Source organism: Coregonus lavaretus, assembly GCF_964263955.1.
Source record: "Coregonus lavaretus genome assembly, chromosome: 14".
NCBI classification, from domain to species: domain Eukaryota; kingdom Metazoa; phylum Chordata; class Actinopteri; order Salmoniformes; family Salmonidae; genus Coregonus; species Coregonus lavaretus.
This window is the reverse complement of record NC_140001.1, coordinates 16692404-16716809: the sequence shown is the minus strand read 5'-3', so window position 1 is coordinate 16716809 and position 24406 is coordinate 16692404. Positions and strand designations below refer to the sequence as shown.

At 41.4% G+C, this 24406-nt stretch overlaps 1 protein-coding gene across 1 annotated transcript in view; it reads right to left on the bottom strand.

Annotated features, from left to right (window-relative positions):
- The window catches only part of LOC311141743 (GDNF family receptor alpha-2-like), a 79398-nt gene that overhangs the window by 19997 nt on the left and 34995 nt on the right, over nucleotides 1–24406 (bottom strand). The window contains exons 3-4 of the mRNA XM_084177176.1: nucleotides 18743–18829; nucleotides 10852–11215 (exon numbers count right to left, since the gene is read on the bottom strand). Of these exons, the coding sequence (XP_084033302.1) occupies nucleotides 10852–11215; nucleotides 18743–18829 (451 nt within the window). The remainder of the gene's footprint in view (nucleotides 1–10851; nucleotides 11216–18742; nucleotides 18830–24406) is intronic.

Sequence of the window (24406 nt, the reverse complement as noted above, 5' to 3'; positions counted from 1 at the left end):
CGTCACTCAGCAGTCCCTACAGAGTAAACACTGTATCCATCAGCAAGGCCGAGGCAACACAGGAGGAATGCTCTGTTTGTGCAGGCTGATGAAAAAACATCCGCAACGGAACTTAAGCCAGGTGTGAGAGCAGGAAACAGCCAATGCCTAGTGCTTGTTCACAGCTCTTCAGCTCTACGTAGCTCCCCCTCTGATCCGACTCTGCTGGTAATGGATGTCTGTTCACCTTTGAAGACAGGTTATAAAATTATCGCATCTGAGCTCCTAAAGCGTGCGGCTCTCCTAAACAGGTGTGCGTTTCTTTCGCCTCCACTTCAGATTGGCCTCTGAAGATATGCCTGGAGATCTATACAACTGTGGCCAAACCACTGGCGTCTCCTGCAGTAGCTACAGTGGGATTGATTCTCTATCCCCACCCGTCAACTTTCAGATGAAATGGAGCTGCTCGTGTATCGTGCTGTTTGGAGTCAGGCAGCACTCTTGGAAGCCTGTAGTTCAATGATACACTCCTTCCGTCCAGTATCCACCCATCCTTGGTAAGAGGAGGTGAAGAGGGCCTGAGATATTCAATTATGGAAAGAGGCTAGGACGAGTGGGAAGGCAGGGCTGCTTTACAATTGTCTTTACTTGCAGATTAACGCATATTATCTAGTATTTCGTATTTTATTAGGATCCCCATTAGCTACTGCTAAATTACCAGCTACTCTTCCTGGGGTCCACACAAAACATAAAACATGACATAATACAGAACATTAATAGACCATAACATCTCAAAGGACAGAACTACATACATTTAAACCTTAACGTTCCATGCATCATAGACTCATAATCATCAACAATGTTAACGGCAATACTACAGCCATTCATTTCCCCCATGCTTTATCTACTGCTACTTAATAATAACTTAAACTTAACTACAACTGCTTTCTCTAAGCTGGCCCTGATCTCACAGCTCCTGGATTCTGTAAACACCAGAGAGAATCTCACAACATCACACAATAAAATAACAGCAACAATCCCTGTCCTTGGTCCTTGTACCTTCAGCAGTCTGACGCCAATACTAGCAACAGATATGAAAGCTGATTCGAACATTTGAGTCTAAGATCCTAAACTTAGCACAAACAGGTAATGTGCAAATGAGATGGATCCAAACACTGGCATAGTATAGATGTGGGTAGAGATATTGAGGTGGCAGGTGACAGATCTGCCACTACCACAATGCCTTACTGTATGGCTAATTAGTCTGGACACCTCAGGTTGAAATAAGCAATGCAAATATTCAGTAAGACTGACTAATTGAATTAGCATCTTAGTGACATGCTCTTGCATACCAGACATGTTTTTCTTAGTAGGGGCATTGCACCCTTCTCCAGTATCTTATGGTCACATTGACCCACTCCTGTCTTGTTTCCACACATTGCACTATTGACCTCCACAGGGCGTTCAACAAGGGAAGATAATAACCTCTAACTGACTATTTCATACACGTCTCAATAAGGAAGTGCACAGCAGACACATTGGGGGTGAAAAGGTCACCCAGAGCAACTTCACCTGACCATAGATTACACAAAGCTGACGAAAAGCAATTATGAAGACAATCATAAATCGGAGGAGAGACGATAGACTTTCCACACACTAATAACACACTGCATGGATTTACTGTAAGAAAAGGGATTGGGAGTTTTTATTCTATTACGACTGAGCCTGGGAGGCCAGGAACCTCTATTCAAGTAGAATTAATGTAAAGTGCCATTCCAAAATTGGACACTACAGGAATAGTTTGAAACAGTAGTCTCAAGCTAAACACAGAGGCATCATGCGAACGAACACTAAGGAGTAAAACAGCATGCCAAACTATGTATCTAACGCACAGTTCAGACGCCAAATTTAATGGCGAGTCGAACTGAATCGAAATGAAGAGAGCAGGCTGGCACGGTTAAGAGCTTTGCTTGACATACTGTACCAATTGATTTCATACATCCGCTCTCAATAGCAGACATCCTCGTTGGTTTTGGATAGAATTCAGGCATAACAGCGACATTTCACAGAAGTCCTTCACTTGCGAATCTGAGGCCATGATTGTGCTTCTGTTGTGCGTGTGGTAGAGAAGCAACCTATATTTCCATGCAATTAACATACACTACCGGTCAAAAGTTTTAGAACACCTACACATTCAATGGTTTTTCTTTATTTTTACTATTTTCTACAGTGTAGAATAATAGTGAAGACATCAAAACTATGAAATAACAAATATGGAATCATTTAGTAACCCAAAAAGTGTTAAACCAATCAAAATATATTTTATATTTGAGATTCTTCAAATAGCCACCCTTTGGCGCACTGTATTAAAACAGAGGCGTGCTTCACCCGCACCGCGCCGAAAGAGCGGCAGAGGCTGCCGAATTATCGTCAAAAGTCAGAGGCGCACTCTATTGTTTAAGAGCCACTCCACGCTCTTCCAAAAAGAAAGTTATCTATTTTTGAGTACGGTGCGGCGATAGAGCGCGGTTTGAACTAGGGCTAAGTCTCAATCAAGTCCTTTGTTTATTTAAAGAGGCTATATAGAACTTTTGCCTCTGGTGCACTTGAGCAAAAAGGGGTCCCAAATATTGTCAATGATTACCCAAATTGGACATAAAGGAGCACGTCTTCCCACACCAATAAGCAAAAACATATATTGTCAAGGATTGTGTGGTTTCATGTATTAAGTCCCGGGAAAAGGTATTTGCCCCCTTTCTAATGTTCTCTATCTTTGCATATTTTTTATACTGAATGTTATCAGATCTTCAAACAAAACCTAATATTAGATAAAGGGAACCTGAGTGAACCAATAACACAACAATTACATACTTTAATTTATTTCATAAACAAAGTTATGCAACACCCAATGCTCCTGTGTGAAAAAGTAATTGCCACCTTTAGCTGCAATGACTCAAACCAAACGCTTCCTGTAGTTGTTGATCAGTCTCTCACGTCGCCGTGGAGGAATTTTGGTCCACTCTTCCATGCAGAACTGCTGTAACTCAGCAACATTTGTGGGTTTTCAAGCATGAACTGATCGTTTCAAGTCCTGCCACAACATCTCAATTGGGATTAGGTCTGGAGATCCAAAACTTCAAATGTGTTGCTTTTTAGCCATTTTCATGTAGACTTGATTGTGTGTTTTGGATCATTGTCTTGCTGCATGACCCAGCTGCGCTTCAGCTTCAGCTCACAGACGGATGGCCTGACATTCTCCTGTAGAATTCTCTGATACAGAGCAGAATTCATGGTTCCTTCTATTAAGGCAAGTCGTCCAGGTCCTGAGGCAGCAAAGCATCCCCAAACCATCACACTACCACCACCATGCTTGACCGATGCGCAATTAAACTCTCAAAAATAAATGTTTTTGTTTTCTTCCAGACCCCCCAAAAAAAGGTATTCTGATGTGATTTAACCATTGACATGGACTCAGAACATCCAATTTCATTGTTTATCTTTGAACAATTGTAATTTTGAGAGTGAAAACCAAAAACAAAACTACAACCAGGAAAAATAAAACTGAGAACATAATTTGGGAAAATATAAAACAGAAACCATGGTGCACTACTTTCTCTTGTACACTAAGGACCCAGGGAAGAGTTGGAGGGGAGTTGGAGGGGAGAGGAGCTCTGTCAAGTTGGTTGTTGATCATTGCTAGAAAGCCATGTTCATGTCTTGCCATTGATTTTCTAGCCGATTTAAGTCAAAACTGTAACTCTGCCGCTCAGGAACATTCAATGTCGTCTTGGTAAGCAACTCCAGTGTATATTTGGCCCTGTGTTTTAGGTTATTGTCCTGCTGAAAGGTTAACTTGTATCCCAGTGTCTGTTGGAAAGCAGACTGAACCAGGTTTTCCTCTAGGATTTTGCCTGTGCTTAGCTTTATTTATTCCGTTTATTTTTATCCTAAAAAACTCCCTACTCCTTTCCAATGACAAGCATATGCATAACATGGTGCAGCCACCACCATGCTTGAAAATATGAAGAGTGTTGGATTTGTCTCAAACATAAAACTTTGTATCCAGGACAATGTTTTTGCAGTTTTACTTTAGTGCCTTATGCAAACAGGATGCATGTTTTGGATTATTCTTATTATGTACAGGCTTTCTTCTTTTCACTCTGTCAATTAGGTTAGTATTGTGGAGTAACTACAATGTTGTTGATCCATCCTCAGTTTTCTCCTATCACAGCCATTAAACTCTGTAACTGTTTTAAAGTTACCATTGGCCTCATGGTGAAATCCCTGAGTCTTTGTGGTTGAATCTGTGTTTGAAATTCACTGCTCAACTGAGGGACCTTACAGATAATTGTATGTGTCAGGTACAGAGATGAGGTAGTCATTCAAAAATCATGTTAAACACTATTATTGCACACAGAGTGAGTCCATGCAACTTATTATGGGACTTCTTAAGCACATTTGTACTCCTAAACGCATTTTGGTTTGCCATAACAAAGGGGTTGAATACATTTCAGCTTTTCATTTTTTATTAATTTATCAAAATGTCTAAAAACATAATTCCACTTTGACATTGTGGGGTATTCTGTGTAGGCCAATGACACAACATCTCAAATTAATCAATTTTAAATTGAGTCTGTAACACAACAAAATGTGAAAAAAGTCAAGGGGTGTGAATATATATTCTAGTCTTTGGTCTAACTACAAATGTACACTATACATTCTAGTCTTTGGTCTAACTCCATTGAGCTTATTGTTCTGGACTTAAATTGAATTCAATCCATCATTTTTTATGTTGTTGGTGTACAGAATGTATATTTCCATTTATTTTGGACAACCTTTTGATTCACAAAATGGTCTCTTACTCCTTGGCTCTATGGCAAGGAAGCCAGTCATGGCTGGGCAGGTGAGAATTGAATATTGAATCCAATAAAAACACAGTCAAAGTGATCCATTAATGTTTTGTTCAGCCGAATTTAACGCTGTCCCTTCAATTTAGCCTGATGTCTTCATCCTGCCTCTAATAGCAAGGCTTCCCTGAATGGCCATAATTACTTTCCTGGCAAAGTTACAACACTGAAATCTAAACTTTAGGATGTCACAGGAGAAGGAAATTGCAGTCCAACATTCTCTATCTGATCTTATTTTCCTATTTACCATATACAGTGGGGAGAACAAGTATTTGATACACTGCCGATTTTGCAGGTTTTCCTACTTACAAAGCATGTCGAGGTCTGTAATTTTTATCATAGGTACACTTCAACTGTGAGAGACAGAATGTAAAACAAAAATCCAGAAAATCACATTGTATGATTTTTAAGTAATTAATTTGCATTTTATTGCATGACATAAGTATTTGATCACCTACCAACCAGTAAGAATTCCGGGTCTCACAGACCTGTTAGTTTTTCTTTAAGAAGCCCTCCTGTTCTCCACTCATTATCTGTATTAACTGCACCTGTTTGAACTTGTTACCTGTATAAAAGACACCTGTCCACACACTCAATCAAACAGACTCCAACCTCTCCACAATGGCCAAGACCAGAGAGCTGTGTAAGGACATCAGGGATAGAATTGTAGACCTGCACAAGGCTGGGATGGGCTACAGGACAATAGGCAAGCAGCTTGGTGAGAAGGCAACAACTGTTGGCGCAATTATTAGAAAATGGAAGAAGTTCAAGATGACGGTCAATCACCCTCGGTCTGGGGCTCCATGCAAGATCTCACCTTGTGGGGCATCAATGATCATGAGGAAGGTGAGGGATCAGCCCAGAACTACACGGCAGGACCTGGTCAATGACCTGAAGAGAGCTGGGACCACAGTCTCAAAGAAAACCATTAGTAACACACTACGCCGTCATGGATTAAAATCCTGCAGTGCACGCAAGGTCCCCCTGCTCAAGCCAGCGCATGTCCAGGCCCGTCTGAAGTTTGCCAATGACCATCTGGATGATCCAGAGGAGGAATGGGAGAAGGTCATGTGGTCTGATGAGAAAGAAATAGAGCTTTTTGGTCTAAACTCCACTCGCCGTGTTTGGAGGAAGAAGAAGGATGAGTACAACCCCAAGAACACCATCCCAACCGTGAAGCATGGAGGTGGAAACATCATTCTTTGGAGATGCTTTTCTGCAAAGGGGACAGGACGACTGCACCGTATTGAGGGGAGGATGGATGGGGCCATGTATCGCGAGATCTTGGCCAACAACCTCCTTCCCTCAGTAAGAGCATAGAAGATGGGTCGTGGCTGGGTCTTCCAGCATGACAACGACCCGAAACACACAGCCAGGGCAACTAAGGAGTGGCTCCGTAAGTAGCATCTCAAGGTCCTGGAGTGGCCTAGCCAGTCTCCAGACCTGAACCCAATAGAAAATCTTTGGATGGAGCTGAAAGTCCGTATTGCCCAGTGACAGCCCCGAAACTTGAAGGATCTGGAGAAGGTCTGTATGGAGGAGTGGGACAAAATCCCTGCTGCAGTGTGTGCAAACCTGGTCAAGACCTACAGGAAACGTATGATCTCTGTAATTGCAAACAAAGGTTTCTGTACCAAATATTAAGTTCTGCTTTTCTGATGTATCAAATACTTATGTCATGCAATAAAATGCTAATTAATTACTTAAAAATCATACAATGTGATTTTCTGGATTTTTGTTTTAAATTCCGTCTTTCACAGTTGAAATGTACCTATGATAAAAATTACAGACCTCTACATGCTTTGTAAGTAGAAAAACCTGCAAAATCGGCAGTGTATCAAATACTTGTTCTCCCCACTGTATAAGGGTATATAAGCGAATGATCATTCATTTCAGCAATACCTGCAGTTGGTCTACAACTCCCTGATGCACTCATCCACGTACGCACATATGCACACAGGGCGGCAGGTAGCCTAGCGGTTAAAGCGTTGGGCTTGTAACCGAAAGGTCACTAATTCGAATACCTAAGTCGACAAAGTGAAAAGCCTGTCGATGTGTCCGTAAGGAAGGCACTTAACCCTCATTTGCTCCAGGGGTGCCGTACTACTATGGCTATCAACACATTTCACTGCACCTATCTGGAATTTCGCTAAACATATGTATGTGACAGACTTGATTTTTTGGTGTATGTGACAATAAAAACATATTTTTTTGACAAGTGGATTTTGCACCCCGCAAACACATTAAATAGATGGCTGAAAAAGACAGATCCTCAGGTGGGTGGGGCATGTGCGTTGCTAGTTTATACTATTGTAGAGCGGGCCAGAAACCAGAGGGTTGCCCGTTCAAGTACCTAAGCTGACGGCTGCACCCTTGAGCAAGTCACTTAACCCCTAACCTGCTCCAGGGGTGCTGCTCTTCAGCTGCCCCTGTGCTTCTTTCAGCCTTGTGTGTGTGTGTGTGTGTCATGTCGTGTCATGTCGTGTCATGTCGTGTCTGGACAGTTGGGAATTAAATAAACATTTCTGTTTTTATGGACAATACATTTGTACCAGTATGTTAAAATATGTTGATGTTAAACGTTAAGATACAGTGCCTTGCAAAAGTATTCATCCCCCTTGGCATTTTTCCTATTTTGTTGCATTACAACCTGTAATTTAAATGGATTTGTATTTGTATTTCATGTAATGGACGTACTCAAAATAGTCCAAATTGGTGAAGTGAAATGAAAAAAATAACTTGTTTCAAAAAATTCTAAAAAATAAATAACGGAAAAGTGGTGTGTGCATATGTATTCACCCACTTTGCTATGAAGCCCCTAAATAAGATCTGGTGCAACCAATTACCTTCAGAAGTCACATAACTAGTTAAATAAAGTCCACTTGTGTGCAATCTAAGTGTCACATGATCTGTCACATGATCTCAATATATATACACCTGTTCTGAAACGCCCCAGAGTCTGCCACACTACTAAGCAAGGGGCTCCACCAAGCAAGCGGCACCATGAAGACCAAGGAGCTCTCCAAACAGGTCAGGGACAAAGTTGTGGAGAAGTACAGATCAGGGTTGGGTTATAAAAAAATATTCGAAACTTTGAACACCCCATGAGCACCATTATATCCGTTATTAAAAAATGGAAAGAATATGGCACCATAACAAGAGAGGGCTGCCCACCAAAACTCATGGACCAGGCAAGGAGGGCATTAATCAGAGAGGCAACAAAGATAACCCTGAAGGAGCTGCAAAGCGCCACAGCGGAGATTGGAGTATCTGTCCATAGGACCACTTTATGCCATACACTCCACAGAGCTGGGCTTTACGGAAGAGTGGCCAGAAAAAAGCCATTGCTTAAAGAAAGAAATAAGCAAACACGTTTGGTGTTCGCCAAAAGGCATGTGGGAGACTCCCCAAACATATGGAAGAATGTACTCTGGTCAGATGAGACTAAAACTGAGCTTTTTGGCCATCAAGGAAAACGCTATGTCTGGCGCAAACCCAACACCTCTCATCACCCCGAGAACACCATCCCCACAGTGAAGCATGGTGGTGGCAGCATCATGCTGTGGGGATGTTTTTCATTGGCAGGGACTGGGAAACTGGTCAGAATTGAAGGAATGATGGATGGCGCTAAATACAGGGAACTTCTTGAGGGAAACCTGTTTCAGTCTTCCAGAGATTTGAGACTGGGACGGATGTTCACCTTCCAGCAGGACAATGACCCTAAGCATACTGCAAAAGCAACACTCAAATGGTTTAAGGGGAAACATTTAAATGTCTTGGAATGGCCTAGTCAAAGCACAGACCTCAATCCAATTGAGAATCTGTGGTATGACATTAAGATTGCTGTACACCAGCGGAACCCATCCAACTTGAGGGAGCTGGAGCAGTTTTGCCTTGAAGAATGGGCAAAAATCCCAGTAGCTAGATGTGCCATTCTTATAGAGACATATCCCAAGAGACTTGCAGCTGTAATTGCTGCAAAAAGTTATGCAAGCTCAAGTTTTCAGTTTGTTTCACAATAAAAAATATTTTGCATCTTTAAATTGGTAGGCATATTTTGTAAATCAAATTATACAAACCCCCTAAAAATCCATTTTAATTCCAGGTTGTAAGGCAACAAAACAGGAAAAATGCCAAAGGGGGTGAATACTTTCGCAAGCTACTGTATTCACACCCCTTTTTTGTCAATGATCTACACAAAATACTCTGTAATGTTAAAGTGGAAGAAAAATTCTAACATTTGTAAAATAAATATATATATGAAAAATAAAACACTAATATACAGTCCCAGTCAAACGTTTGGACACATCTACTCATTCCAGGGTTTTTCTTTATTTTTATTATATTCTACATTGTAGAATAATAGTGAAGACATCAAAATTATGAAATAACACATATGGAATCATGTAGTAACCAAAAAAGTGTTAAACAAATCTAAATATATTTTATATTTTATATTCTTCAAAGTAGCCACCCTTTGCCTTGATGACAGCTTTGCACACTCTTGTCGTTCTCTCAACTAGCTTCATGAGGTAGTCACCTGGAATGCATTTCAATTGACAGGTGTGCCTTGTTAAAAGTTAATTTGTGGAATTTATTTCCTTCTTAATGTGTTTGAGCCAATCAGTTGTGTTGTGACAAGGTAGGGGTGGTATACAGAAGACAGCCACATTTGGTAAAAGACCAAGTCCATATTATGGCAAGAAAAGCTCAAATAAGCAATGAGAAACGACAGTCAGTCACTACTTTAAGACATGAAGGTCAGTCAATACGGATTATTTCAAGAACTTTGAATGTTTCTTCAAGGGCAGCCACAAAAACCATCAAGCACTCTAATGAAACTGGCTCTCATGAGGACCCCACAGGAAAGGAAGACCCAAAGTTACCTCTGCTGCAGAGGATAACTTCATTAGAGTTAACTGCACCTCAGAAATTGCAGCCCAAATAAATGCTTCACAGAGTTCAAGTAACAGACACATCTCAACATCAACTGTTCAGAGGAGACTGCGTGAATCAGGCCTTCATGGTCGAATTGCTGCAAAGAAACCACTACTAAAGGACGCCAATAAGAAGAAGAGCAATGGACATTAGACCGGTGGAAATCTGTCCTTTGGTCTGATGAGCCCAAATTTGAGATTTTTGGTTCCAACTGCCGTGTCTTTGTGAGACGCAGAGTAGGTGAACGGATGATCTCCGCATGTGTGGTTCCCACCGTGAAGCATGGAGGAGGAGGTGTTAATGGGTTGAGGTGCTTTGCTGGTGACTCTGTCTGTGATTTATTTAGAATTCAAGGCACACTTAACCATCATGGCTACCACAGCATTCTGCAGTGATACGCCATCCCATCTGGTTTGCGCTTAGTGGGACTATCATTTCTTTTTCAACAGGACAATGACCCAAAACACACCTCCAGGCTGTGTAAGGGCTATTTGACCAAGAAGGAGAGTGATGGAGTGCTGCATCAGATGACCTGGCCTCCACAATCCCCCGACCTCAATCCAATTGAGATGGTTTGGGATGAGTCGGACCGCAGAGTGAAGGAAAAGCAGCCAACAAGTGCTCAGTATATGTAGGAACTCCTTCAAGACTGTTGGAAAAGCATTCCAGGTGAAGCTGGTTGAGAGAATGCCAAAAGTGTGCAAAGCTGTCATCAAGGCAAAGGGTGTCTCCTTTGAAGAATCGAAAATCAAAAATATATTTTGATTTGTTTAACACTTTTTTGGTTACTACATGATTCCATATGTGTTATTTCATAGTTTTGATGTCGTCACTATTATTCTACCATGTAGAAAATAGTAAAAAATACTGAACAAATTAGTAGGTATGTCCAAACTTTTGACTGGTACTGTATCTTGATTACATAAGTATTCAACCCTCTGAGTCAATACTTTTTTTTATGGAAGTATGGACACACACACACACACACACACACACACAGACAATTCCCCACTCGTAAATCTCTTACCTGCAGAGGGGGTCTTGGCGGCAGTTCTTCCTTAGCTCCAGGCAGTAGGGTTTGACTTTGTCCTCGAAGGAGCAGAAGGGCACGATGGTCTGCCTCCTCCGTTCAGCACAGCCCCGGTCCTGGCAGGGGCAGAACAGCAGCTGGTGGCTGTAGTCGGTGGGCACGCGGTCCAGGAACTGCCTAAGGGCCTTGTGGCAGCGCTTACGGTTACACGGTTCCCCTTTATTGCAAGTGACAATGTAGGTGGAGCGCTGTTTCTTACAGGTGTTGTCTAGGTTGCAGGCCTTGGCTGCATCCAGGCACTGGTTACAAGTCTTGCCGGGGTCAGAGCAGGTGTTGGCTTTAGGGGCGACAGTGTGCATCCCTGCAGAGAAGGGGAAAGGGAGCATTGAAAAAGAATATGCACTTAACTGTCTATTGCAAAGCTGTGTTGTTATTATGGGTCTGACCTATCGCATTTGTTAACTGGCTCATGACAAAATGCTTTGACACCATCATGATGACACATAGTACAAGTTAAGTTGATGTGCTCCGACTACTACATGGTTGCAAGTGTTGAAAGTGGGCTTCATGATGATGGTGAGTCTTAGTGCTCTCCCTATGCTGGGGTTATTCAATATCATATATTTTTTCCAAGCCAACACCAAGCCACCTGAGACTTGGATAGCTCACCCATATCCATTCTTACTGAATAATTGATTTGGAGAGGCCTTGAGTGAAATGTGAATGAATAAAGTTGATTCTGCTCCTCTGATTGCTTCATGTCTCCCTGGATTCTTTCCACCACTAAGAAAGAACATGATGTACCACTGTAACTAAATACCATGACACAGACCTTGATACCGTTTACAACATGTGAATTAGATGTATTTTTGCTTATTGACGTGTGCAATTGGTTCGTGAGAATGGATATTAAACCCTGGAGCTCAAGGTAATGGGAAAGGCTCACTGTGCTGCATTATTGGACAGTTTAAGGGGCAGATGAACCATTTCCTTTTCCTATTCTTACTGTGATCACACACTGTCACCTAGATACTGTAGAAAACAGATGAAGTCAATAAATGTGCATAATCTGAGAGCAGTTTGGATTGGTTGTGGTGGTACATGCCCACCTGCTTTTGAGATATCACTAATAAAACAGAATCACACTCACTCACATTCCACTTCCCTTGTATTCAGGCTGTATTAGAGAAGTTAACCTCCCTCCCCTGTAGATGATGGTATTTCAGAGGGTGCGTTGGCTCGGTGACATCCAGGGAGATTCATCTCTTATTCAACAGAACCAATCTCACTCTGTGTCTATCATGTAGCATTGAGGAAAAGCCTTTCCGATGGACTGCATGAGCAGCTGTATTGTCTGTAAGTGGTGCATCACAGATGATCAATCCTAGAAATGCCATACACAGAATGGACATCACACACGCATGGAGCATTTCCATCCAGGATTTAGCCCAGTGTTTTACCCAAAAGGATTTTCTGTTTCCATCTACGCAGGCCGGCACCCGTGTCTCACTGGACCTGCTCTCACATGGGGCCAACGCAAGGCCACTGGTACTTTTCAGCTGGAATTTACATAACAATGGCTAACTGTGACCTTTAACACCTTCTCACAAAGCAATTGTTTTGATTATGCAGAGGTTGTTGTCAACCCTAGCTATGGAAACACAATTTCCCTAGTATAATATCAGGGTGTATATGCACTAGTGTAACAGGTGTTACAGTCGAATAGCAGCAACAGAGCCCAAAAAAGCTAATGATTTCTCTTTTTCAACCACTTGGACACATAGAGGCAACTTCCTGTCGATAGGGGGAAAATGAAAAGGTGGATTCTATTTTGTAAAAATTGGAAAACATTTTTGCTTTGTTAACTTTGTCTTTATCCCTCCATCACCAAGGCTACCCCGAGGAGGAGAACACGCCAGGTCAGGGGCTGTGGGATGATCTGTGATGTTCTTTATGTACGCCGATGAATCAACATTATACACGTCAGCTACCACAGAAAGTGAAATCACTGCAACCCTTAACAAAGAGCTACTGTCAGTTTTAGAATGGCTTACTAGTCATAAGTGAGTCCTACATATATAAAATACTAAAAGCATTGTATTCGGGACAAATCATTAGTTAAACCCTAAACCTAATCTAAATCTAGTAAAGAATAATGTTCAGAATGAGCAAGTTGAGGAGACTAATCTGCTTGGTGTAACTCTCGATTGTAAGCTGACATGGTCAAAACATATTGATTCAACGGTTGCTCAAATATGGAGAGGTCTGTCCATGATAATGCACTGCTCTGCTTTCTTGACATCACAATCAAGCAAACAAGTCCTACAGGCCCTAGTTTTAATCACACCTGGACTACTGCCCACTTATATTGTCAAGTGCTACAAAGAAGGACATAGGCAAATTACAGTTGGACCAGAACAGAGCACAGAGGGCTAATTTCAACAACATGCATATCAATCTCTCCTGGCTCAAACTAGAGGAGAGATTGACTGCATCACTGCTGGTCTTTGGGAGAGGTATTGACGTACCGAACTGCCTGTTCAATCGGTTAAGACGCAGCTCAGACACTCATACATACCCCACAAGACTTGCCACCAGAGGTCTCTTCACAGTCCCCAAGTCCAGAACAGAGGCTAGGAAGCACACTGTAATATAGAGCCATGACTATATGTAACTCTCTTCCACCTCAGGTGACTCAAGCTAGCAGTAAAATCAGATTTAAAAAACCAGATAAAACAACACCTCACGGCACAACGTGGACTGTGAAGAGACACACACTCTAACACACACACTCTAAAACACCCACTCTACACACACCCACACATTATTCTTAGTAATGTAACGTAGTTTTGTAATGTAATAATGGAGCAATGTACATTTGTAAATTATAATGCACAATGTCCCCTGTAGCTCAGTTGGTAGAGCATGGCGCTTGCAATGCCAGGGTTGTGGGTTCGTTTCCCACGGGGGGCCAGTATGAAAATGTATGCACTCACTAACTGTAAGTTGCTCTGGATAAGAGCATCTGCTAAATTACTAAAATGTAAATGTTTTGTATGATGTTTTATCTCTATTTGGACCCCAGGAAGAGTAGCTGCTGCCTTGGCAACAGCTAATAGGATCCTAATAAAATACTAATACTAAATACTAGATTGGACTCCAAAGGAAAGCTGATATTAGCAGCAGGGAATGAGGCCAAACTGGGCCAAACCTGGCCAAAGCAGTCCAGAACCAGGCCAGTCCAGCTGGAGGGGTGGTTTGCGGCGCTGTCCGAAGGCACTACACATAACAGTGATGGATTGCAGCTCCTAAATCTCCTCTGGCCATTTGCAGCCTGTAATGTGGGGCACAGGGGGTCCAGGATGAAAACTAAATAAGAGAAGGAAGAGGTAGAAAGATGTATTTATTTATCTGACCAAGCAGTGCAGTGGTGTGAGGTTTTACTATTTCTGATTGGGGAGAAGAGATTGAATTCGGTACTCAAAGCAGAGAGATATCCTGACACAAAGGCCCTCTTGGTGTACATATAATCAGGACGAGAGTAGCTGGATGGAAAATATATTGTGTTACAGGAAAATAATAGATTTTTTAAAGTGCATTATGAAAGGTTTTGCCTATAAACATTTCAGTAATGCAAGAAGGGTGAGGCAACTCTCAAAAATGGAAGGCTTGTTGATTCCAGCAGGTCATCACTGACAAAGGGAACAATGTGCCGTCTCCTGCCAAGAGATCGGACCAACACTTATGTATACCTGCTCAAGTGTTTACAATAAACCCGGCCAATCATCATCACGATCAGCCCTTCACATGGGCTCTAATGAACACACAATCCTGATTTCTCTTTCGGTGCAGTCCCATTGCTGCCACACCAGATACAGCCAGTCTTGGGAAACCTCTTGGAATGGCATCACTGTCACAATACCCTGAGCATTCTGCTATATTAAGACATCCTGGAAATAGAGGGCTGTGTCCTGATTATTCCAGTTTATCTAAGATGTTCACTGTGGGACAACAACTGTATAACTGCATGTTGTTGCATAGAAAATACACATTTGTTATCGGTGAATGTTACAATGTGGCTCTGTTGATGCATCTTTGCATGCAAGTCAGAGTCGTGTTTCTCATGTGCACACTATGTAGCAACGTGTGATTTTAATTGGGTTTTGGCATGCACAAAAAATACACTGAATTTATTTTATGATAACCCTGCTGTTTGACTGAACTATAAACAGGGTTTTAATAGGGGGTTCGTCCACAGCGCTCATAAATTAAAACTATGTGATGGCCATCTCCTGAAAAGCACAGTGCAGTCAAGGGATCTGGATCTAGGCATTTTCCAGAGTAAGGGATCTTCCTTCCACAGTAATTGCTCTCTCTCTTCCTTATTTGAAACTTGCATTTCATATATCATCCTGGACTCCAGGGAGCAGGAGTTCAGTCCAGGTTAGAGTGGGGCTCTTGGCTTCGGGTATGCTCACTGTAATTAGGATGGGTGCCAAAGTTTGGATTTAATATGACCCTTGGTGAGTGTGCAGGAGCTTGCTAGAAGGTCTTTAGTCCATACCCCTGGGAGCATGTCAAGCATTTCCATGTCAAAGGATTAATCAGTCATTAGCTCAGGCTTCTGTCACAGCAGGGTTTCCAGTGGCCAGGGAATGCCATGGCTACACGCTACCACATTTCCCTACAGAAAGCCTGACTGCGCATGTTTGGGATCTGTTATGGTATCAGTAGGAAAGGTGTTTTATAAGCTGTATTATGTGCTCTAATAAGATAATGGCTGCTTTACCAGTTCAGAAATGTTTTCCAAATATGAGATTGCTAAACTAGCACTTCAGTTCTATGATCTAATATACAGTGTGAACGTGAGGGCAGCCAATGATTTGAGGGGGGTATTGTTAAAACATGTCACATCTACAGTATGTAAACATATTTCTAAATCCTTGAGTTGTTTGTGAACAGCAGCTGCCACTGGGTTTCAAAACACTTCCTGCTATGATGCAGTATCTCTATACATTTAGTATTCAGATTGCAATTGATAATTTCAGTATAATTCTTTCAACAGTCAATCATGTTTGACAATCATGCATATCAAACCTGAGACAAATATCATTGCAGCAGAAATGTGCAAGTGAGTCGATTCAAATGTCACGGTCGTCGACTGAATTCACGGACCAAGTCGCAGCGTGATAAGCGTACATTCTTTATTTAGTGTACACACACGAACCAAAACAATAAACCAAACGATACGTGAAGTCCTAGGTTATACACAAAACCTTACGGAACAAGATCCCACAAATAAACTGGTGCCAACAGGCTACCTAAGTATGGTCCCCAATCAGAGACAACGAGCTACAGCTGTCTCTGATTGGGAACCACCCTGGCCAACATAGATCAACACGATCTAGAAACAAAAACATAGAAAACAAAACATAGAAAATCCACACCCTGGCTCAACATATAAGAGTCCCCAGAGCCAGGGCGTGACATCAAATCTCTATCAAGATGCTGGTACTGCTTCACGTATTCCCCAAACATTAGTATAGAATGTCTAATTGTACCAACAAAACCAACTAATGAGGGTTGCCAGTCCCATGTTTGGAGGATTATTCAGTATTCTATTTAATACCACCTTGTTAGAATAACGCTGACTGCACAAACAACTAATACGTTACTCTTAGACCCCCAACACTCATTAAGTGTCCATGGAGAAAACGAAGAGGCAACTGCAAGCTAATTGTAAATGTAAACGGATTATAAGTACATATAGTACAGCAGCTGAACAACGACAGTACACTAGCACACAGCAGGGCAACATTGTCTTTGACAATGAAACAGTAATTGTTGTGAGGGTAAGGTGAGGATGTCTAGCATTGGGCTGCATGCTGAGCACAACTGTTGCCCTGGTCCTTTTTCCCCAGCCGTAGAAATAGGTTTCGCCATTTAATTAGATGGTGGGCATGTGGAACAGAGAGGTGAGATGATTATTAGCCAGTGTAAGAAGGTCTAACTAAGGGGTGTCAAACTCAACTCCTGGAGGGCCCGTGTGGGCTGCTTTTTTAAAATCCTGGCCTCTGAATAGCTAATAAGTGAATTAACTCAACATTGGGCCACAAGGACAGAATAATTTGTGTAAAATAAAATAGAAATTACAGTCAATTATATCTTTGTATGCTATGGGATATTTCGTAATATGACAATCATTTTCATCTGGGCTTTGATGAGGGGCCAACCGGCTGAGGTGGAATAATGATACGAGTGCTATCCAATATCCCTATGGTCTTGTACACATTGAAGTAAGAAAATGACTTGGTTGACTTGGCAAAGCAGCCTGTCATTCTCCTCTCTGTCAGTTGCTTTGTTACCCCGGCCCTGTGTTCATTTGGAGATACAGTGGAGTAGTTTTTTCCCCCATCAATGTTTTATTCCCCTTATCTCTCTCACTATAAACTCTTGAAGTTGTGGAGATTATTTTTCAATTTTCCAACCTTCCTCCTAGAGAGTGTATTTCACCATCCTCATCAACACAGCAAGATATCACATTCCCTGAGCTTCGGTACAGTTTACCGTTTTAAAAGTGATTAAGCACACTTTTGTGCAGTTGAAATCAAAGGGAAAAGTATTTCAGAGAACAACTGTGTAATTACGTATCTGTTTGCCTGTGGGCTTTTCTCACCACCACAATCAATGATTATGTCCTCTGAAATGATCAATAATGAGTAACCTAAGGCTAAATAGATTTAGGAGAGCAAATCAGATTTTCACTTTTGAAAGAGTGTAGGAAACAGTTTTAATAAAAATTGACATATTAATGAGTCCCAGATGCATTTTAACATGTTTCAAATGAGCTGAAAAATTACCAAGACATAAGCTACCTGAGCTCCAACAATTTTATGACTATAGAGTAAAGAAAAGCAGATGGCCTTCTTCACAATCCAAAACGCCAAGGTATTCAAAGCCACTTCCAATATATATTTTGTCTGGTGCTCTCCTTTTTGATATTTCAAACCATTATATTTTCAAACAACCATGTCATTTGCTGACTTCAAGCTAAAGGGATTATGCAAAAAGCATGTCTTTCTTGTACCTCCAAGATATGAAACAAAGCATGAGACATCGGCCAGGAAAAGCAAATGTGGCATCTCTGCTGTATACTGCTTTTGGCAAATGAGGCTGGATCATCCTCCGGCAATTTCTGTAGGAACTGGATGAAAGAAAGTTATTGGATTTTCAAGTGACTATAGCCTATATCTCCTATAGCTGTGGCAATGGCCCTGCGATCATCCAATCTCACCTTCTTCGTTTGTTTTTAGCTGTGTCTTATAATAAGATCTGCATTGATTAGTAATGCCCTCTCAGTAATAACCAGTTCATTAAATGTGAGCAATAGTTCCCTTGCTGAATAATTGCTTTTTAATTAGTAAACCAAATAGGAAATCAAACTGAAAGGAAAATCAATAGATGGGAATATGGAGGCAAATATATTTGGTTTATGTAAGCAAGACCCCCCTTGGAGAACCAAGGAATATAAAGAGGAATCCATAATATTTACTTAATAAGAACCTTAAAGAGGCTGTATGGAACTTTTGGCTTTGGGGCTGTTGAGCCAAAAGGCGTGCCCCAAATGGACAGAAATATTGTCCATAAATTACCTCATTGGCGAGAAACGGGCAAACCGCTACCCTCAGCCATGAGCAAATATTGTTTGTAAAAACAATGCTTTTTTTTCATGAAATAAGAAATCATTTTTCTTCCATTGTGTATCTTTAAGAGTATTAGAGTATACGTGTTGTAATTATACTTATTACATGTCATTATATTTTTATATTTTTATAGTCTTTTCATATGGCATAGTAATGTTTTTTAAACATAAAATGGTCGCTCTTACCTGAGATAATGGAAGCGAGACGGAGTGCATCAGGGTGGCGAACAGGCATCACAGGTTCATAAGGGGATGTTTCATAGAACTCTCGACCTGGGAAAACAGTCAAGTTTAAGTTTTATTTATCACATGCACAAGTACAGTGAAATGCTTAACTTGCAAGCCCTACCCAACAGTGGAGTATTCAATATAAAATATTATAACTAATAAAAATAAAATACGAAAACAGGAGTAATAAGAGAGGAAGCCAAGCGTCACGTCTGGAGGAAACCAGCCACCGCTCATCACCTGGCTTATACCATGCCTACGGTGAAGCATGGTGGTGGCAGCATCATGCTGTGGGGATGTTTTTCAGTGGCAGGGACTGGGAGACTAGTCAGGATCAAGGGAAAGATGAACGGAGTGCATTCGGAAAGTATTCACATCCCTTCACCTTTTCTACATTTTGTTAAGTTACAGCCTTATTCTAAAATGGATTTTCAAAAAAATCATCATCAATCTACACACAATACCCCATATTGATGAAGCAAAAACAGGTTTGTAGAAATTTTTGCAAAAAACAGAAATACCTTATTTACATAAGTATTCAGACCCTTTGCTATGAGACTCGAAATTGAGCTCAGGTGCATCCTGTTTCCATTGATCATCCTTGAGATGTTTCTACAACTTGATTGGAGTCCACCTGTGGTAAATTTTATTGATTGGACGTGATTTGGAAAGGCACACACCTGTCAATATAAGGTCCCAAAGTTGACAGTGCATGTCAAAGCAAAAACCAAGCAATGAGGCCGAAGGAATTGTCCGTAGAGCTCCGAGACAGGATTGTGTCGAGGCACAGATCTGGGGAAGGATACCAAAACATTTCTGCAGCATTGATGGTCCCCAGGAATACAGTGGCCTCCATCATTCTTAAATAGAAGAAGTTTGGAACCAACAAGACTCTTCCTAGAGCTGGCCGAACATCTCTGGAGAAACCTGAAAATAGCTGTGCAGCGACGCTCGCCATCCAACCTTACAGAGCTTGAGAGGATCTGCTGAGAAGAATGGGAGAAACGCCCCAAATACAGGTGTGCCAAGCTTGTAGCGTCATACCCAAGAAGACTTGAGGCTGTAATCACTGCCAAATGTGCTTCAACAAAGTACTGAGTAAAGGGTCTGAATACTTATGTAAATATGATATATCTTATTTTTAATTTGCAAAAATGTCTAAAAACCAGTTTTTGTTTTGTCATCATGGGGTACTGTGTGTAGATTGATGAGGGAAAAAAGCAATTTAATCAATTTTAGAATAAGACTGTAACGTAACAAAATGTGGAAAAAGTCAAGGGGTCTGAATACTTTCCGAATACACTGTATAGGGTCAGTGCCAGTACCAAATGTACAATGTACAGGGATATTGGAGTATCTGAGGTATATACAGTGCTTTGCAAAAGTATTCATCCCCCTTGGCATTTTTCCTATTTTGTTGCATTACAACCTGTAATTTAAATGAATTTTTATTTGGATTTCATGTAACTGACATACACAAAATAGTCCAAATTGGTGAAGTGAAATGAAAAAAATTACTTGTTTAAAAAAATTCAAATAAAATAAATAACGGAAAAGTGGTAAGTGCATATGTATTCACCCCCTTTGCTATGAAGCCCCTAAATAAGATCTGGTGCAACCAATTACCTTCAGAAGTCACATAATTAGTTAAATAAAGGCCACCTGTGTGCAATCTAAGTGCCACATGATCTCAGTATATATACACCTGTTCTGCAACACCACTAGCAAGGGGCACCACCAAGCAAGCAGTACCATGAAGACCAAGGAGCTCTCCAAACAGGTCAGGGACAAAGTTGTGGAGAAGTACAGATCAGGGTTGGGTTATAAAAAAATATCTGAAACTTTGAACATCCCACGGAGCACCTTTAAATCCATTATTGAAAAATGGAAAGTATATGGCACCACAACAAACCTGCCAAGATAGGGCCGCCCACCAAAACCCACAGATCAGGCAAGGAGGGCATTAATCAAAGAGGCAACAAAGAGACCAAAGATAACCCTGGAGCTGCAAAGCTCCACAGCGGAGATTGGAGTATCTGTCCATAGGACCACTTTAAGCCGTACACTCCACAGAGCTGGGCTTTACGGAAGAGTGGCCAGAAAAAAGTCATTGCTTCAAGAAAAAAATAAGCAAACACGTTTGGTGTTCGCCAAAAGGCATGTGGGAGACTCCCCAAACATATGGAAAAAGGTACTCTGGACAGATGAGACTAAAATTGAGCTTTTTGGCCATCAAGGAAAATGTCTGGCGCAAACCCAACACCTCTCATCAACCCGAGAACTCCATCCCCACAGTGAAGCATGGTGGTGGCAACATCATGCTGTGGGGATGTTTTTCATCGGCAGGCACTGGGAAACTGGTCAGAATTGAAGGAATTATGGATTGCGCTAAATACAGGGAAATTCTTGAGGGAAACCTGTTTCAGTCTCCCAGAGATTTGAGACTGGGACGGAGGTTCACCTTCCAGCAGGACAATGAACCTAAGCAACACTCGAGTGGTTTAAGGGGAAACATTTAAATTTCTTGGAATGGCCTAGTCAAAGCCCAGACCTCAATCCAATTGAGAATCTGTGGTATGACTTTAAGATTGCTGTACACCAGTGGAACCCATCCTCCTTGAAGGAGCTGGAGCAGTTTTGCCTTGAAGAATGGGCAAAAATCCCAGTGGCTAGATCTGCCAAGTTTATAGAGACATACCCCAAGAGACTTGCAGCTGTAATTGCTGCAAAAGGTGGCTCTACAAAGTATTTGAGTTTGGGGGGGAATAGTTATGCACGCACAAGGCACAGTAGGCAGTCCAGTTTTCTGTTTTTTTGTCTTATTTCTTGTTTGTTTCACAAGAAAATATATTTTGCATCTTCAAAGTGGTAGGCATGTTGTGTAAATCAAATGATACAAACCCCCCAAAAATCAATTTTAATTCCAGGTTGTAAGGCAACAAAATAGGAAAAATGCCAAGGGGGTGAATACTTTCGCAAACCACTGTATGTACATGTTGGCAGGGATTAGGAGAAAGTGACTGAAAGCAGGATAAAAAATAAATAATAATAATAATAATTTAATAACTATAAAATAATAGTTTTTGATAACACTGAAAATTATAGTGTGCTCAAACCCACATACGTAGTGGCACATGAATTACAGGGTATGTGTAGCGGTACATTAAATAAAGGAATACACACATGCAGATACAGTATGACCATGTTTCTAAGGAAAGGAGTCATGGTTTTAGAATCATTGCACAGGATAATGCCGTTTTTTTTTTTTGTGCTATAGCAATGAGCAATTATCTACTATATAGTTTACCTAAAATGTTGATAACAGAAACTAGTGAAGGTTGAATTCTACAGAAGTTGTCAACTTGAGTTTTTGGCTCTTAATTGGTCTGTCTGACCAAAACACATTGTACACCCTGAAGATTTCAATAGTGTGAACAGTTGGCTAATTTTGTGATATGCAAAGCAGATCGTTCACCACGGTCAAATAATTTCCTTTTGGAAAGAACATTTGGCCCTGGTGTTCTTTGGTTTGGGTGAGGCAGCCTCCAACGCTGAATTGCCAGTGCTATGTTTGTAAAAAATGTCAAATTAGCACTCAACTGACTGCACTACTCCCCTGTGACTCTCTCTCAGAAGCCCCTAATCCTGCGTTTAAAATTCACAGCCATTCGGTGTGATTCAGACAAACCCTCCAGTGTGTAATAGCTTTTGCATTTTGATCTTAACAGAAACACAGCAAGGCTGTTGTGGGACAGACAGGGAGCCCACCGCAGCAAATGAGAAAATCCAAAACCTGTGGGGAGACGTGAAGCTCAGTGGATAACCCCCCAATCAATAGAAATCACCATTTTGTTTATCACACCACTCCATGCTTTTGAAAAGATGATGTTACTTCAATGGAAGGTAGTGTGTGCTTCACTTATGTATGCACTCACTACTGTAAGTCACTCTGGATAAGAGCGTCTGCGAAATGACAGAAATGTAAATGTATAATGTGTTGATCATGTTGTACACTACAGTGAATATTTCATTATCAGGCTGCGGATCAGGTGGAATAAAAAGCACACCCTTGAAGATTTCACTTTAATAACACAGTGTTATGTGGGTTCACAGTACATTTGTTGAAAACAAAACAGAGGCAACATTGTATTACAATACGTTATCTTAGTATCTTAAAGAACAGGGGGGAAAACTACAGTAAAACAGCTATGGAAATACACAAGTCAAACTGAAGATGATTTACAATAATTCCCAAAGGCTAAAAGACAGGAGTTGAAGTCACGTCTCCCAACATTATAAACTACAGAGTGATGACACTGAACTCTTCCATTACCAACTACACTGAACTCTTTCTTTACCAACTCCTGAGCGAAGCTCCAAGGAGGGCCACACGAAGACTGCTATTACATCTTGTTCCCTTCCCTGAATGAAACTACACTGAGTGTACAAAACATTAGGAACACCTGCTCTTTCCATGACATAGACTGACCAGGTGAATCTAGGCGAAAGCTATAAGCCCTTATTGATGTCTCTTGTTAAATCCACTTCAATCAGTGTAGATGATGGGGAGGAGACAGTTTAAAGAAGGATTTTTAAGCCTTGACACAATTGAGACATGGATTGTGTATGTATGCCATTCAGAGGGTGAATGGGCAAGACAAAAGATTGCCTTTGAACGGGGTATGGGGTGTCAGGCACACCGATTTGAGTGTGTCAACAACTGCAACGCTGCTGGGTTTTTCACACTCAACAATTTCCCCGTGTGTATAAAGGGTTTTGACCTGACCATGGAACCTCACCAGGACTTCAGACAGACTCCCTAGACATAATACACTATATATACAAAAGTATGTGGAGACACGTTCAAATTAGTAGATTTGGCTATTTTAGCCATAGCCGTTGCTGACAGGTGTATAAAATCGAGCATCGTCATACTGTAGGATGCCACCTTTCCAACAAGTCATTTCGTCAAATTTCTGCCCTGCTAGAGCTGCCCCGGTCAACTGTAAGTGCTGTTATTGTGAAGTGGAAACGTCTAGGAGCAACAGCGGCTCACAGAATGGAACCGCCGAGTGCTGAAGCAGGTAGCGCTTAAAAATCGTCTGTCCTCGGTTGCAACACTCACTACCGAGGTCCAAACTACCTCTGGAAGCAACGTCAGGACAAGAACTGTTCGTCGGGAGCTTCATGAAATGGGTTTCCATGGCCGTGCAGCCGCACACAAGCCTAAGATCACCATGCGCAATGCCAATCATCGGCTGGAGTGGTGTAAAAAAATAATAATGTATGCACTCACTAACTGTAACTCGCTCTGGATTAGAGCGTCTGCTAAATGACTAAAATGTAAAAAATGTAAATGTGTAAAGCTCGCCGCCATTGGACTCTGGAGCAGTGGAAACGCGTTCTCGAGTGATTAATCATGCTTCACCATCTGGCAGTCCGACGGACGAATCTGAGTTTGGCGGATGCCAGGAGAACGCTACCTGCCCGAATGCATAGTGCCAACTGTAAAGTTTGGTGGAGGAGGAATAATGGTCTGGGGCTGTTTTTCATAGTTCGGGCTAGGCCCCTTAGTTCCAGTGAAGGGAAATCTTAACACTACAGCATACAATGACATTCTAG